At 35.3% G+C, this 17,030-nt stretch overlaps 1 protein-coding gene across 2 annotated transcripts in view; it reads right to left on the bottom strand.

The window, feature by feature from the left end:
* GRID2 (glutamate ionotropic receptor delta type subunit 2) overlaps positions 1-17,030 on the bottom strand; it is a 1,185,302-nt gene that overhangs the window by 446,298 nt on the left and 721,974 nt on the right. For both annotated transcript variants that reach the window (XM_012774075.3, XM_012774073.2), the window contains exons 6-7: positions 13,339-13,512; positions 5,630-5,791 (exon numbers count right to left, since the gene is read on the bottom strand). In XM_012774075.3, the coding sequence (XP_012629529.2) occupies positions 5,630-5,791; positions 13,339-13,512 (336 nt within the window). The remainder of the gene's footprint in view (positions 1-5,629; positions 5,792-13,338; positions 13,513-17,030) is intronic.

The following is a 17,030-nucleotide window of genomic DNA, read 5'->3' on the forward strand; positions in this document are numbered from 1 at the left end:
TTTGAGGTTATTTTATAGCTCTTGTAAGCAGGCTTCATTCTTTTTTATTCTCTTTTTCTCTTCTGACTGTGCATTTTCAAATGGCCTGTCTTCAAGCTCACTAATTCTTTCTTCTCAGTCAATTCTGCTGCTGAGAGACTCTGACGAAGTTCTCAGTTTGTCAATTGAATTCTTAAGCTCCAGAATTTCTGCTTCATTTTTTAAATTATTTCAATCTCTTTGTAAAATTTGCCTGATAGGTCAGAATTCCTTCTCTGTGTTGCATAAAGTTCACTGAACTTCAGGACAGCTATTTTGAATTCTGTGTCTGAAAGGGCGCCTATCTCCCTCAGTCCAGGATTGGTCACTGGTGCTTTATTTTGTTCTTTTGGTGCAGTCTTGTTTTTCTGGATGTTCTTGATGCTTGTGGATGTTTGTCTATGTCTGGGCATTGAAGAGTTAGGTATTTATTTTAATCTTTGCAGTCTGGGCTTGTCTGAACCCATCATTCTTGAGAAGGCTTTCCAGGTATTCAAAGGGAAGGGAGTATTGTGATCTAAGTCTTTGGTCACTGCAAATGTATCAGCACTGGGGGTGCCCCAATCCCAGTACTGCAGAGATTCTTGCATGCCCCTGGTGGTACTGCCTTGATGGACTTGAGTAAGATACAGGAGAATTCCCTGAATTACCAGGCAAATTATCTCATCCTCTTCTCTCACACACTGTGCTGGGCTGCTGGAGTTGGGGAAGGAGTGATATGTGTACATCCTTATGGCTACCAGCACCAAGTTATACCTGAAGCTAGCCCAGTTTCACCCAAAGCCCATGGTGACTTTTGCCTGGCTACCTCTGATGTTTATTCAACACTCAAGGGCTAGTCAGTTGATGGTAAATCCTGCCAAGACTAGGTCTTTCCCTTCAGGGAAGCATCAGGCCCAGGATGGCTTCCGAAATGCCTTCTAAAAACTAAGGCCTGGGCTCAGGGTCTTCAGGAGTCTACTTGGTACTTTATTTTATTGTGGCTGAGCTGGTACCCAAGTTGCAAGACAAAGTCTTCTGAACTTTTTCCTTTCCTTTCCCCAAGTGGAAAAAGACTTCCTGAGCCACACTGCCTGTAGTTTGGGGTGGTAGGGGGGAGTTATGCAAGCATTGGCTTGCCCACTACCGTTGATGTTTCACTGGGTCATGTGCACCCCAAGTCCACTGGCTTTGAGCCAGCATATCCAAAAGAATTACCCAAGGACTACAGCCTTTGTGGCCCAACTGCTTTATGAATTTAGTCTAGTTCCCAGGCTACTTTTTGTCAGTCAGTGGGGCTAGCCAGAACTCAGGTTTGTGGGTAGATAGTTTCTCTCTGGCCGGGCTGGTGCAAATGCTCCTTCATGGGTACCAGCCAAATTCTGCTCTATGCTGTGTTCCCCTGTGCCAGTGCGACCTAGATTTCAATGCAGAGTCCCACAATCACTTCACTCTCCCTTCCCCAGGCACACGGATTCTCTCTCCACTGGGCGTGCAGGTGCAGCACTGCCAGGGAATGGAGGAGGGGTGGTGTAGGCAATATAATAAGACTGTCTCTTCTTCCCTGCTCAGTATCTCTTTCCTTGATATAATGTTAAAACTAGGTAGTATGATTGCTCAGCTGACTTTTTGGGTTCTTCTGAAGGTGCTTTCTTGTGTGGATAGTTGTTGAATTTGGTGTTTGTGCAGCGGGATGATCACTGGAGGTTTCTATTTAGCCATCTTGCTCTGTTCCCACTGATTATGGATATTCTCAGAGCAGCATATTATATAGAATTGCTGCATGAGAAATACTGACATACTATGGCGTCTCCTTTCTACTGATACTCTCACTAAATAAGTGTCTCATAAGCAACCTTCTAAACTATTATTCTGTATTTGTATGAAGGCTTCAGAAGAATAAATATATTCAGGTGCCTGCATCCTAGCCAAACCATAAATTAATAAATTAGCAGTATCAAAATCATGTTCAACAACCTCCCTTGGATTCACACCTGCCAGTTCTCTACATAGATAAAGCTAGAAGATTTTGGCAACACCTTGAGTATAGATTTGACTTATTTATTTTCAGCTGAAAAATCTTTCTCTGCCAATATAGTCAATACATTTAATTCTCAAGTGCTTGTATTGATAATATCCTAAATTCTCATTAAGGTGATTCTTTTGCAAAGAGAAAACAGTACTCCTATAGTTTGAAAGTCCTCTCCAAAACCATGTTGAAATTTAATTGCCATTGTAATGATATTAAGAGATGGGACCATGAAGAGGTGATTATGTCATGAGGGCTCTGCCCCCATGAATGAATTAATGCCATTATCACAGGAGTGGGCTTGTTATCACTAGAGTTTTGTCCCCTTTTTCTTTCTCTCGCAGGTGTTTTCTTGCCATGTGATGTCCTTGTGCCATGGGATGACCCTCCCCAGCTGCTGGCCTCATGCTGTTAGACTTCCCAGCCTCCAGAACCATGTGCCAAATAAACTTCTGTTCTTTATAAATTACCCAGTCTGTGGTATTCTAGCAGGAGAAAATGAACTAAGAGAGAAAATCAATCGCAAGTAATGAGGCTGTTGGTGTAACAACTACCTTAAAATGTGGAGTGGTTTTGAAACGGAATAATGGGTAGAGGCTGGAAGAATCTGGAGGAGTAGGCTACATAAAGACTATATGGATGTGAATGGAGCATTAGGGAAAATTCTAGAGAAGGTTGAGAAGAAAAGAGCTGTAGGGAAAGTCTGGAACTTCTTAGAGTTTACTTAATTGATTGTTACCAGATGTTGATAGAAATATGGGCAGTAAAGTTCATTCTGATGAGATCTCAGACAGAAATGAGAAATAAGGTATTAAAAAGTAAATTAAAGGTTATCCGTGTTACAAAGTAGCAAAGACCTTGGCTGAATTGTGTCCATGTCACAGGCAGGACTTTACGGAATGCAGACCCTAAGGGCAATGAACTAGGATATCTGGCTGAATACATTTCAAGCAGCAGAGCATTCAGGCTGCTGTGTGGCTACTTTTAACCACATACAGTAAAATATGTTAGAAAGGAAATTACTTAAAAATAGAATTTGTAATTTAAAGACGAACAGTTGGAAAGATTTGAAAAATTTGCAACCTTGCTATGGAAGGAGTGAAAAAGCATGTTCAGAAGAGGAATACTAAGGGTGCCGCCAAGCAACTGTTTGCAAAAGATGTTCATACAAGTAGAAGGGAGCCATGTGCTATTTGTCAAGACAGTGGGAGAAAGATCCCAAAGGCATTTCAAAATCTTTGAGGCTGTCCTTGCCATCTCAGGCCTGGAGCTCTAGAAGGGAAGAATGGTTTTAGGGCATGGGTCCAGGGTGCTCTCCAGGGGCTCTCTGTGCAAGGCCACCTCAAGTGTCTGCTTGTAACATTCCAGTGTAACATTCCTCAGCTTCCCCGGGCTGCTGAAGTGGGCCCAGGTATGGCTTGGGATGCCACTTCAGAGGGTGCACGCTGTAAGCCTTGGCAGCATCCATGTGGTGCTAACTCTGTAGTACACAGAATGAAGAACTATGGGGGTATGGCTCCCTCCACTTAGATTTCAAAGGATGTCATGATATGCTTGGGGACCCAGGAAGACACTTGTCTCCAGGGTGAAGCCACTACAGAAAGCCCCTAGTAGGACAATGCTGAAAGGAAATGTGGGATCAGAGCTTTCAGAGAGTTTCCACTAGGGGAACGCCTACCAGACCCATGGAGGTAAGGCCACCCCAAGACCATAGAACTGTACAACTATCAGCATGTACCTCCAGCCTGTGAAAGTTCCATAGGTTGAGCCTAGCAAAACCTTGGAGGAGGGCTGCCTGAGGACTTATGGGCCCAATCCCTGCTCCATTGTACCCAGGAACCAGAACATGGGCTCAAAGGATATAATTCTCTAATGTTAAGATTTAATATTTTTTCTGTTGGGTTTTGATCTTACTTGGGACCAGTTACCCCTCTTTCCTTGCCTATTTTTCTCTTTTGGAATAGGAATGTCTGTCCTATACCTGTTCCACCATTATATTTTGGAAGTAGATAACCTGTTTTGATTTCAGAAGCTCATGGCTAGAAATAATTTGAAGCATGATGAATTGTGCTTTGAGTCTCACTCATATCTGATTTAGTTGAGACTCTAGAATTTGGACTTTTGAGTAGATGCTGAAGCAAGTTCAAACTTTTTGGACTACCTAGAAGAAATGAATGTATTTTATATGACAGGGACATCTGTTTTTTTATTGGGGGGGAGGGGTGGAATGCTATAATTTCATGTCTCTTCCAAAATTCATGTTGAAATTTAATTGCCTTTCTAATGGTATTAAGAGATGGGACCTTTAAAGGTGATTGGACCATGAAAGCTCCACCCTCATGAACAGATTAATGCCCTTATGATGGCAGTGGATTAGTTATAAAGTAATTTCAGCCTCCTTTTCCTCTCATGGCTTGCTTGCCATGTGATACCCTTCTGCCATGGGATAACTTTCACCAGATGTTGGCGCCATGGTCTTGGACTTCCCAGCCTCCAGAACCATGAGCCAAAATACTTCTCTTTATAAATTTCCCAATCTGTGGTATTCTGTTAGAGCAGCAGAAAAGGGACTAAGACAAGTGCCAAGAGAAAGATCCAAGCTATTCTCCATTTGAAATGTATCTTTCCACAGCTTCCTCGGTTTTGTTTTTTCATATCTAATTCACTTCTAATATCAAATTTTTAGTTTTTTTCTCTAACTTTTCTAAATGCTTTCACATTTCATTTAGCTAGCTATTTTTCTTTGTGTTTTGGGAGTAAAAGACAAACACATGCAGAAAGGAAAAGGATAGGTAAAATTTAAAAAAACATAAACTTCCAAATGCCTGTCTCCTTTGTGTAAAGGATACAGGAGAATTTGTTTATTTTATTAATCATTTCATTTTAAATCCAAGAAGCTGTGCAAGACAAATGAAAAGTGTCAGCAAAGATGACATGACAAAGAGGCTAATAAACTGCATAATGCTTATACCACTGAGAGGAGCTAAACAACATAAACTGCCTTCTGGGAATGGAACAGGTAGCTAAGCCAAAAAGATCATATAGCTAGGCTAAGCAACGTATTGGCAGTGAAGAAAAATAATGCAAGCAAGTATCTAAAATAGTTGAAAATGCTGCAACATATTAGCTATTTGCAAATAATATCTTTATGGAAAGATAAATTAAGGGTCATCACATACAACATTTTACTCTGTATCATCTAAGTAAAAAAATGCTAACTAAGTTTACTGTTAATTTTTATAGTTGAAGGTGTGGGTTTTAAAAAAATGGTTTTTGTACTTTGTGATAGGAACCCAAATAATTTGAGTATCTCTAGTGCTAATGACATAGCCAAGGCAATTTAAAATATCTCAACCACCAATATTTTACTTGCATAAAATTCCCTTACAATTAAATAATGGTCCCCCTTTTTTATACATGTTTGTGACCCTCTGATCTTTTTCTTTTTTAATATTTTATTTTTCCATTGCACTGCTGTGCTTTAAATTGGCAGTAATATTAGTGAAGAAAAAAAATCTTCTAAAAGATATCTCATCAAACAGTGATTTATTGTATCCTTTTCACATGAAAATTAAGAAGAGTAAAATGCTTATCAGAGGTTACCTTCTTGATGGTCTCCAACATGGAACGCCCTCCCTGCCAAGGCTTCGAGTTCTTTCGGATACATGACAAACTTGCCATGCTGTGCCACTTTCGGTCCTCCAGCTTCTTATGAAAAGCATTAGCAAGCAGAAGCACTGTGTCATATATGTAAAGGTTTGAAATCTGAAAAGACATTAGACAGTGATCATTAAAATCATTGATACCAGCCATTAAGAATAAGGAGAAAATCATCGGCTCAGCTGCTTCTGTTCATGTCATAGATGGCTGGTTTACTGAGTTATTTATTAAGCAGAAGGTTTCTTTTGTCATTTCCTGAGCAATTTTGCCATTGAGGATGAAGTCTTGTCTGATTGTACACCTCAATTGCCTTTTCAGCTTATTTAGGTATGAAAGAGAAGATAGAAGATAAAAAAAAAAGAAGTTTTGACAGAGATAAGGATTTTAGTGTCAGATCTTAGAATATCATTGGTCTTTCTTTCTGAGGAGGAGGAGGTAAGGAACTAAGAGTTTAAGATTGGAAGGGCAAACTGAATAACATCATTTCTGAATATGTCAAGTTTTTGCATTCTAGTTATTCACATGGAGAAATATCAGCTCTATCTTATATATGAGTGTCATGGGTGCATAAAAAGGAAGCAGCCATGTGTGTACGTTTGTGTCTATGGGGATTCTAAAATGAAAAAATGAACCATTCATAAATATATATACAATGATAAGTACCTACATGAAGTTATATAAGCATACACATGCATTGTAATTCATTGATGTGACAAATATCATAAATTATTAATTCTATGTGAATGTATGCTTACATTAACACTTTCTTCTTCTAAGGTAACCATGTTATTATCTTCTTTCTACTTAGATGGAAAATGAATTATAGCCATTTTTTGCTAAGGTCTATTGCACTCTTAAAATTAAGTCTTGCCAGAGCTACTATCCATGCTGCCAATTAATTACCAAAGGTGCTTATTTTTCAAAGAAATTAAAAATTATTCAGAAACACCAAAAGTTATCTTAGGTCAATAAAAACTGTTAAATGTTATATTATTACCTCTTAGAAGGAAAAACCTCAATATAAAATAAAGAATTAGAAATGAATGTAGCAATTAATTCCATCATAAAGCATTTAGATTTTCTCATGTTTTTTAGAAATGTATTATTGTAGTTTTTCCTAATAAACAAAGGGAGGAGTATGTGGATTGCCCTTTGGTTATAATTAATCAGGTAAGAAACTTTTAAAATACCATCACAGGATGGTACTAAGCTTCAGCTACTGGGAAAATTAGTGTTTGATGCTATTCACAGCTGTTTATAAGAGCTTCCAAACAGTGCCTTGTGAGTTTTCCTTCGCATACCATGTAAATCTTTAATCTTTTGGTTTGTTAAGCATCATTTTATATGTGTAATACTTATGGAAGTTAGGTCTTGTTTTGAAGAAACTTTGCACACTCATGCATTATGTGAAATATAAGTTGGTGCTTTACAAGGGATTATTAGGGCTGGCTATTTTCACCCCACCCCACTCTCACCCTATCCTGCCAAATAAGTACTAGACAGACTAGAAAATAATAGCTGAAACCTGCTATAAATAAAATGTGAGACTTGAAGTTAAAAGTAGCCCACAAATCAAAATTCAAGTTGGAATTAGATTGTGATGACCTAACAGGAAAATGTAGAAGAAACATGATGGATGAAAGGGCTGTACCCAATAATCCAGGGAAAATCTTTTAATAGACTTCTTAAAATGATACACAATTATCTGGCCTTTTCTAACCTCTCCTGGCTCCATTGCCTCAAACTTGCTTCCTCTTATCTTTCTGGCTTTATTTTGCTTTTCCAGAGCAATTTTCTTACTGATTGCTTTAAGTGTGCATTTGAGATCGGCATGGTAGCATCCTTTGATAGCCGTTTACCTTTCTCCAAGGAGGTAATATTTTTCAATATTTAGTTCAAAGGTTATGTGCTAGGAGAATTCTACCCTGACTACTTCTCATCTTCTCTCCCCATCCTGGGCTACGTTGAACAGTCCTCTTTTACCTCCTAGGATCTCAGTGCTTTCCTCTATTGAAACATGTTATATGTAATGCTAAGATTTTTTAAAATCTGCCTTTCGTACTAGAATATGGGTTCCTTCTGGACACGGACTTTATACATATTTTTTCCCTCTTATGTTTTATTTCCCTTTGACTTAGCCGAAAGCCTAGCACATATTTGTCTTTTTATAAACAGGCACTGAATAAAAGAAGACAAAGAATGGCAAGAGAGGAAAAAAGAAAGTTAAGTTTAAAGCCAGGTGGGTTGGACAGAAGTCAAGACATGAGGAATTTGGTAAAATGGGTTCTATCCAAACCTGATATTTCTGTGACACTATTTTTTTGTTGTTGTTTATTTTGTTTTGTTTGCATATCTTGAGGCATGCACTTTGAGCATCTATGCTGGTCTTGAAGGTGAATTCTCTGTACCCACTATGTGATAGGTGTTTTCACAGCCTCTCTTCATTTGCCCACATTCCAAACTGCAGGCTCAAGAAGTGGTCATGACATTGTCTGAGCTTTACATTACCCCTTCTAACCCCTTCTAATCTGTTACTTCTTTCTCAGGCCAGTACTCATTTTCCTTTGTAGTTCATGGTCTTTCCTGTGCTACACTTTATTGCTCCTTTCTGCCATCACTGACTGACCTGTTGGTCATTTGTTATTGCTGAGGTCTTTGACTCTTCCCTCACTGTGATCCCAAACTATCTCTCGGCATTTAAAAAGGTCACTTCAATTTCTACACAGATGATTTTCACTTCTACTTTACCACAACCCTCACAAATGATTATTCACTGGAAACAAACATACATCTCTAAAATCTTAAACTCCAGTATCCCACATCCAACCAATCATTTCTCTCTACCTTGCAGTCACTACACTTGTTCTTTGACATCACTGACACTCCAGCACCTATTTTCTCTATACAACAGCCTTCCTGCAAGCAGTATTTGATACCATCTATTGTTTTCCCTGCAACATTCCCTTTCTTTCAGTTGTTCACTGTCTGGTATAGTTTGTAGGCTGCTCATCATCTTCCTCACAGAGGAGGAGTTCTCTTCCTCTATCTTTCTCTTGTTTTTCCATGTTTCTGTTAAAAAATTTAATAGAATTGACGCATAATTGCAGATGTGATGTGACTAGGAAAGAGGAGTATAAGACATTTTCTCTCTTGATCATAGCAAAATTCTTCTGACATAGAGAACAAGATTTTGTTAAAATGGTTTAAAGCAAATATGACTTATGCTATGCTCATGCTGAATTTGCCTTCAACTTAACAGCTTTGAACAGCTGACAAACCAGGAATCTTCATTCTAGGCGTCACATAATTGATTTTAAATCTATACTTTAGCTCTGTAAAATTTCAACTTTTAAGTTTATTAGTCAGTCAATATTAGCAACTTAGATCTTGATTATGTAGTGGAACATAAGCCTTCTCGATTAGCTTTGCATCATTTACAAATTTGATAGGCATGTTTTATGCATTTTCATTCATGTACTGATAATCTTTTTGAAAATAATGGGTCCAAGGACAGAATCTTATGGATGATCAAGATTACTTGCATTTCAAGAGTAGAATATTTGTCAGTGAACTTTGGATATTTTTCTGGTTCCACACTTTTCAAAATGAGAATAAAAGAACCTCTGGTAGCCGGCTGTAGAAACCAGGAAGTACTCAAAGCAACAGATTATATTTAAGACATATTCTAGGAATATCAATATTACTTGAAGATTTGAGTGGTACATTTAGGTACCAAGTTTGTTTAAAGTTTTGGAGAAAAACAAATAGCTTAATTGGCAAATTATTTGAAATATCACTTTTAATTTTATAATAACATACATGTTATAACTTTTAAAAATAACAATGAGACAAAATATTTGGAACTTACTTTTTACTATCTGAGGTCAGAGTATTTACTATCTTTTTTTTTTTGAGACAGAGTCTCACTCTGTTGCCCTTGGTAGAGTGGAGTGGCATCAGCCTCGCTCACAGCAACCTGAAACTCCTGGGTTCAAGCAATCCTCCTGCCTCAGCCTCCCAAGTAGCTGGGACTATAGGTAAGCGCTACCACGCCTGGCTAACTTTTTCTATTTATAGTAGAGATGGGGTCTTGCTCTTGCTCAGGCTGGTCTTGAACTCCTGATCTCAAGCAACCCTCCTGCCTCGGCATCCCAGAGTGCTAGGATTATAGGCATGAACCACCACACCTGGCCCAGAGTGTTTGCCCTTAGGAGCCCTTTGGTGTACATGTTTGAGTGGCATCATTCTATCTAGACTAATAAGAAAATTTGTTAAATACCATCTAAAAATCAACACAAAATACATAGCTTTATGACATTCTCCTAATTTAAAAAACCTATTAATAAGGGCCTAGTTTGTCAATATGTGTTTTTAAGGAAGCTGCATTGTGTTATTTGAGTACCTCAAAACATTTATTTAATAATATAGTGTTTAGTTTATTAAAATATTAACATTTAATACACTAAACTATGATTGTCAGAATCTTTCTTTCTTCCTTTTGAAAACTGGTACAATATACCAATCACTGAGTAGAGATTTTCTCCCTAAGTATTTTTCTAGTATTTTTTCCCTAAGTATTCTCCCTAAGTATTTTTCTAGTATTTCTAAACTATAATATTGTGGTCATTTCTGTTGGTTGGCTGGCTGTTCTGAGCAATTATTTGTTAGGCCTAATTCAGAGCATTTAGGCAGACTTATCATCTCCAAATCCCTCTTCATTTCAAACCAGTGGTTTAGTTTCTTTTAATGACTTTTATTCTAACCTTTCCAAGTCAAAGACAATTCCCTGGGATGGAGAAAGCAGAAGCAAACAGATTTGAATGTTTCTATTTTCTCTCCATGAGCAGCCAAGCTAACTTAGTGTCACCATTCAGTAAAGGGATTGCTTCCTCCTTGTTTCATACACAGCTAAAAACTCTGCTGTCTAATTAAAAGGTATTCTTTAATATTTATTTTAAAATCTCAGATAATTGTGAATTTTAGTCTTTCTGGCAAATTTAAAAATTCTTCACAAAATCAAAAAATCTTCACAAATTTAAAGATTTGTGAAACTTTATTTCTTTTTTTTTTTTTTTTTCACTTAATTTTACTTCATTTTCTGTGTACATTGAACTAAGTAACAACCCAGAGATTTCTATACAGGCTCATATACCCTCTTTACCTTTCCTCTTATCGATTGATGTAATTTTATGTTACGTTTCTATTTTGAAAGTTGACTTTTGTCACATTTGTATACTTGTTTGTTTTCTGAAATTATTTTAATTGCACCCTTCTGAATTATAAGGTATAAGCCTGTCTGTGGTCATATTTACTTGAATTGTTTTATAGACTTCATGTTGAGAGAATTACTTCTCCTAGGGAACCTCCTATTCCTAAATTATCAGTCAGTGGTATCCTGTTGATCAGAAGTTAATTCAAAGTAGTATTTTATTTTGTTGCTTTCTCTGACTTCAGCATGAAAATTTTTTTTCAGCAAGGCAAGGCTGTATATCAACTGTTCTACTTTTAGTGGAACATTTTAAATTCAAGAGCCCTGAATTGAGATTCTTAATTATATAAATCATCAGTTGTTTCTGTCAGTTTTCATTTTACATATTAAATAGTCAAATTCTATCACACATAAGAGGAAAGTTAACAAATCCTCAAAGAAAAGGTTGTTGTCTCCTTTTCTTCCATCTGTGGGTTTGGGGAGAATAAAATGAAGTTGTGGGTTAAGGAGAAAGTGGTGCTTCCGCACAGCCTAATCCATCAGTTAAATTTGAAAATGTAGGGAGAAATAAAATATTTATTCCCTGATATCAAGGATCTCACTAATTGAAATTGAAAGATTATGTTGTTAGGTAAATGTGCTGTAAAATATTTTGTTTTCCCTAAATGACACAGTAAATAATTTTTCTTAAGTTCCTACTTCTTTTCCTGCTACTTCTTTTGACCGAAACTGCTTTTAATATTTCACAATTTTCTAAACAAAAATTCTTTCATGTTTCTCTTTATTTAAAATTCTATTATTTTTATATCAATTATACTCAAGACTAGTTAATAAGCAAAGATGAGCCATTAAAGCATATCAATAAGGGTGGCACTAAAATTAGAATAGTCCTTGTTAAGCCTTCAGAGTAGCTTACTCTCACCATTGCCTTCTCCTTAACTACGTTCAAACCTACCAGTATTCACAAAGGTGCAAAGCACTGTGGTGGGTATGATAGAGAAAATGATGGAGGAGTACATTATGGAATTTTATGATGCCAGATCCTGAAAGGTAGCTATTTGTAAAGGAGCTTAAAATCCATACGGAACAGAAAGTTCCAGGGCAAGGATCCTGGAGCCAGGCTGCTCATTATGGTGATATGAGAATTGGGAAAATGATTGGATAAATGGCAAATCATCTAAAAATATTCAAAGGTGACTAAGGATACGGAAGGTGTGGGTTATTTTTCAAAAGAAGGAGTAGTCTTGCAAAATCACCTTATTTATCTAGTAATATTGGAGATGAACTAGATTTCCTAGGATTACATTTCTAAACTGTTAAAACTGAATGTCTCTAAGTACTAAAATGTCCATAGTAAACACTTTAAAGAAAAGGTTTATAAAATATATCATGTTTTTCTGACTTCTGAAATTGGCCATGACATTAACTTTGCTGATATCTCAGAGTTATTATGTAAATATTAACTGATATATTAATGTGATGCCTTTAGAAACTGCTTCATAACACAGATTTGTTTTTACAGGGAAAGTCCTACAATGGTAGGATATATGAGGTAGTGTATCTGATTCCTTTTTTCCTCTCTCTGCCTTGCTAGTGAGCACTTCTTAGGGATCCCTGCTGTTGTCAGTGTGCCTGCTTTTTGTAACACACCCTTCACATTGACTTATGGAGATCTCCAGTGTAAAGAAAAAAAAAATCTGATAAGATTTTCCTTAAGAAAAAAGAAATAGGCTTCAAGTGAGTATTTAAAGGGCATTCTTATGAGTAAGCTGCAGGGATTTGGTGTTCTCTGTTTTGCTGTTCAGAGATTTAATTTATTTACTTTCAAAGTCTTTGTTGTATTCTGGATGGTGAAGCTTTCAACTATATACTATTGGAATTGGATATGAGTATATAACATTATAGCACTTTTTGCATTGAAAAAAATTTGTTTTTCTTTCAGCATATTACGGGGGTACAATTGTTTAGATTATATGTATTGCCTTTGCCCCACCTGAGTCAGAGCTTCAAGCATTTCTCAGTAGTTTTTTTGTTGAAATTATTAAAACTGGAGACTAATCTTTTTTTAAAAAAAATAAACATTTATGTCTTTTTTATGCCAGAAAAGCCAAGCAAATTTATTATAAATAATTTGAAATTTGGCATTAGGAATATCAATTACAAATTCTCCCATGGGAAGTGCTATAGATCTCCTTGTTTAGGTGGAAATAATTCTTTCTTATTATACTTTTATTAAACAAGTAGATACTTTTCTATAATGAAATCAAAAGAATAAAAATATAATTCTTAGCACTTTCTCCCCATCAGATTTAATAAACTGTTGGAGAGAATTGTTCAGAAATGATAATACATATAATTCTGAGTCCAATACAACTCAAAAAGCTCTTCTTGTAATCGCCCAACAAAGCACCCTGGGAGAAATATACTAGCATTTAGAATATACCTCCATGTTCTGAGCAAATGGATCCTTTGGATCACACAGTGTTGAAGATATTCGATGGTTGCCACGGAAACATCGCTGACTTATATTCTGGGGGACTGGAAATGTCTGCCGAATAATCGTTAACCTTCCAATTGACCTTCTTACAAGTTCCTGTACGTCCACATCATTTATTTCCTATAAGATAAGATAAGAATTGGAAGAATTAGAAATAATATAGTAACAAAAACACAAAACCATTTATGAGTTGTTACCTGAATGTGTTAGGGATTCTGTTACTGTAATACATTGGCTTAATGTTTAGCCCACATCTGAATAAAAACAACACATTTTCTTTAAAATGATCAACTCATTTGTAGTTCTTGACTGTGCTTTAAATCAATGGTCCCCAAATTTTTTGGTCCCAGGGATGAGTTTCATGGAAGACAAATTTTCCATGGACCACGGGTGGAGGGGATGATTTCAGGATGATTCAAGCGCAGTACATTTATTGTGCACTTTATTTCTATTATCATTACATTGTAATATGTAATGAAATAATTATACAACTCACCATAATGCAGAATCTAATACCACCACTGATCTGAAAGGATGTAGAGCTCAGACAGTGATGGACCTATGGGGAGTGCCTGTAAATACAGATCAAACTTCCCTGCCACTCACCTCCTGCTGTGTGGCCTGTTAGGAACCTGCCACATACACACATACACACACAGGGCAGATGTGGGGTGGGGGGGGGCTGGAACCCACAGCTTTAAATGACATATATTAGTGCCTAAACAACTTTAAATGGAACACTTGACATAAATATGGTTTATTAGTAAGTTTATAAGCTATTATGTTGAACACTTTAGAAAAATATAGGTGTGATCAAAACATTAAAAAAGTCACAAAAGAAGTTGCTACTATACTTTATTATTCATTAATGGATTTCAAGTATCTATTACTTTGAGTACCTAGGAAGATAGATGCAATGTAAGTGTAATATATATTTTTCTTAGCAATGAAATGAGGCTTTTAAATGATTAAAATAAAAAGAACAAGAGGCGATATTATTTTCTAAGACTTTTTGTAATTATTTATTAGAACTATTAGTGTTAACTCATGTTTTTCTTGGTAAACAAATAGATTAAACGAAGTACTTGCTTTTAGACAAATGTAGACCACAATTATACAATTGTGGTCTTGACAATTGTGGTCTACATAAAGATGAAAAATTCTGTTTTTTAATATAGTCTGAATCAGGATGAGTGAAGGAAGAAACCTAATGCTTTTTATATAAATGAATTTAGTTTTGCATATGATTATTTGCCAAACTCAAAAAATTGTAATTGCTACTTCCTTCTTCCTCCATCTCCTAACTCCAGACTTAGATTTAGTCATGGGTGTAGAAGTAATAAGGATGAAATAATATTTTTATAACATACATCTGTTCGAATGGAATTAGAATAAAAGTAACCAAAATAATTTCAGTTTTGAGGTAATCATTACTAAAGCTGTTTGTGCTTAATGGTGTCCCTTTGTAACCTTTTAAATTAATGAAGCCTGTGAGATTAACATGCTATTGGTTTGAATAGGTTCTTAAAGCAACAGAAACAAAAGATTTGGTGCAAGATAAATTTCTTAGTTTTGATCCAAGGCATTATTACAGAAAGGTAAAAGAGAAAAAGGTAATTCACAGGTATAAATTTTCTTTCTTTCTTACTGGACTAAGAGTATTTTTCTTCTTTGTAGTGTATGTTAGATTTACAAATTATCTTTTTTTTTATCATTATGAAATAGAGACTTTCTGAAAATAAAATAATATCTGCTATCAGCTAGATCCAGTGTAATATCCTAGATTTCTGGGTGATTAATCAATTCTTAATGTACCATAAAAAATGGTTTTTCTCCGTTTAAAATGCAGTCTTTTTCCTTTAGTCTGTGTCATTTCCCTGGTCACCAAAAACTCTGTCTGGCAAAGACAGGTCGCTTTTTAATTCTCTGTCATCTACTCACAAAGAATTAAACAGTGTCCTGTCAACTCCATTTTAAGCTCTAACTTTAACCAGACACCTTTTAAAGTTAATTAATATTAATATTGCTAATCAATGTCTTTCCATATTTTAAAAATTTTATACTGTGCAGACAGAAATTTTCATTTAAAAGGAAATGGAAGATTTTACCAGTTTCTCATAATATTAATTAAATTTTATTATATATGTGGTCCATTTTTCTTCAGCAATACTAAAATTTATCAACATTTTATCAAACATCATCTCTATCTATACCAACCATGATGAACTATAAATCACCACAGTGGAATATATATTTACATTTAATAATTGCCTACTATATGTTAGGCAAAACACTAACTACTTTAGCTATTATCTCATTTTCTGCTAACAGACAATATTCTGAATCAGATACCGTTTATTCTCATTTTACAAATAAAGAACCAGGGTGATTCCAAGCTTTTTATTCAAAATATTCTATTCATAGGATGAATATATGAATGTTATCAAAAGAAATGCTCTCTGAAGGAATTATACAAGAAGCCCATATTTCCTTAAAAGAATTCTTTAGATTAATATTTATGAATGATAGAAATTAAAACTATAAGTATACATTATTTCAGCATATAATTTCCTGATGATTCTATAGGAATGACAAAGCAATCTATTATGAGAAAGGCCTTTGAGAGGATGATTTTCAAACCCATAAAAAGGGATAGTTAATTTTTCGAGGTTCCAAAAGTTGATGTTCTCAGGTACCTAAGCAACTAAAGTGTATCTGAAGAAATGTCAATTTGGATTGAGTATAATTTTCCTATTATTGTTTTGGGAAGAGAAAGGAAAGTTATTTTCTGGGAGAAAAGAATATGCCATTCTGAATGAAACTGTCTCTAAAAATTCACTTATAATTTTAGTTTTGACACTTGATCTCAAAAAGTTTGATAGCGATATGAAAACTTGATTATGCAGCTATATTACATTTGCAGAACTTTACTCCTGCATTTCAAAAGATGCATTTGAAGAGCGGCAGATGCAATGCTATATAAACATGGAAGTGATCACTTAATCTATAAAGAGATCCTTTTAAATAGAAGAAAATTAATACGTAAGCTTCTATATTAAAATGTGAAACTTATACAATCTATTAGGATCTGTATTTTCTGATGCTATGAATTTTTAAAATAATGTCAGATTTTTAAAATTACTTATGTGAAGAACTAGCTTACAAAACAAGCCCTCTTTCTCCTGAGTCCCCAGTACTACCAAATATGCTAATGTCTATAAAGAAATACAGAATTACCGAGCTTTGAAGAACTTAAAGAATCTGAATTATAAAACTATCTGTCCTATTTTTCCTTCTAGTATTCTTTATTTGATTGAGTATATTTATAAAAGTAGAATTGATATTGTAAGGAAAAACAAGTAAATATATTTTAGTGTACCTGAATTTTCTTTTTTACTTCTTTAGAAGCAAAGCATAAAGTCTGTTTCTTCCAAAATAATTTACCTGAATAATTAAAAATTGTTAAGAAACTAGTCAATTTGTTCAACAAAATATTCTTATTCCTTTTGTTTCAATAATCCTGAACTATGTAAGACCTAAGAAAGAAAAAGAAAAGTTACAGTATCTGCTGGATATACAACCCTATCTAGAAACGGCCACTTTCTAGAACAAATCATTGCTGAATCCTTGTAGTATAT

Source organism: Microcebus murinus, chromosome 29 (genome assembly GCF_040939455.1).
Source record: "Microcebus murinus isolate Inina chromosome 29, M.murinus_Inina_mat1.0, whole genome shotgun sequence".
Taxonomy (NCBI): Eukaryota; Metazoa; Chordata; class Mammalia; order Primates; family Cheirogaleidae; genus Microcebus; species Microcebus murinus.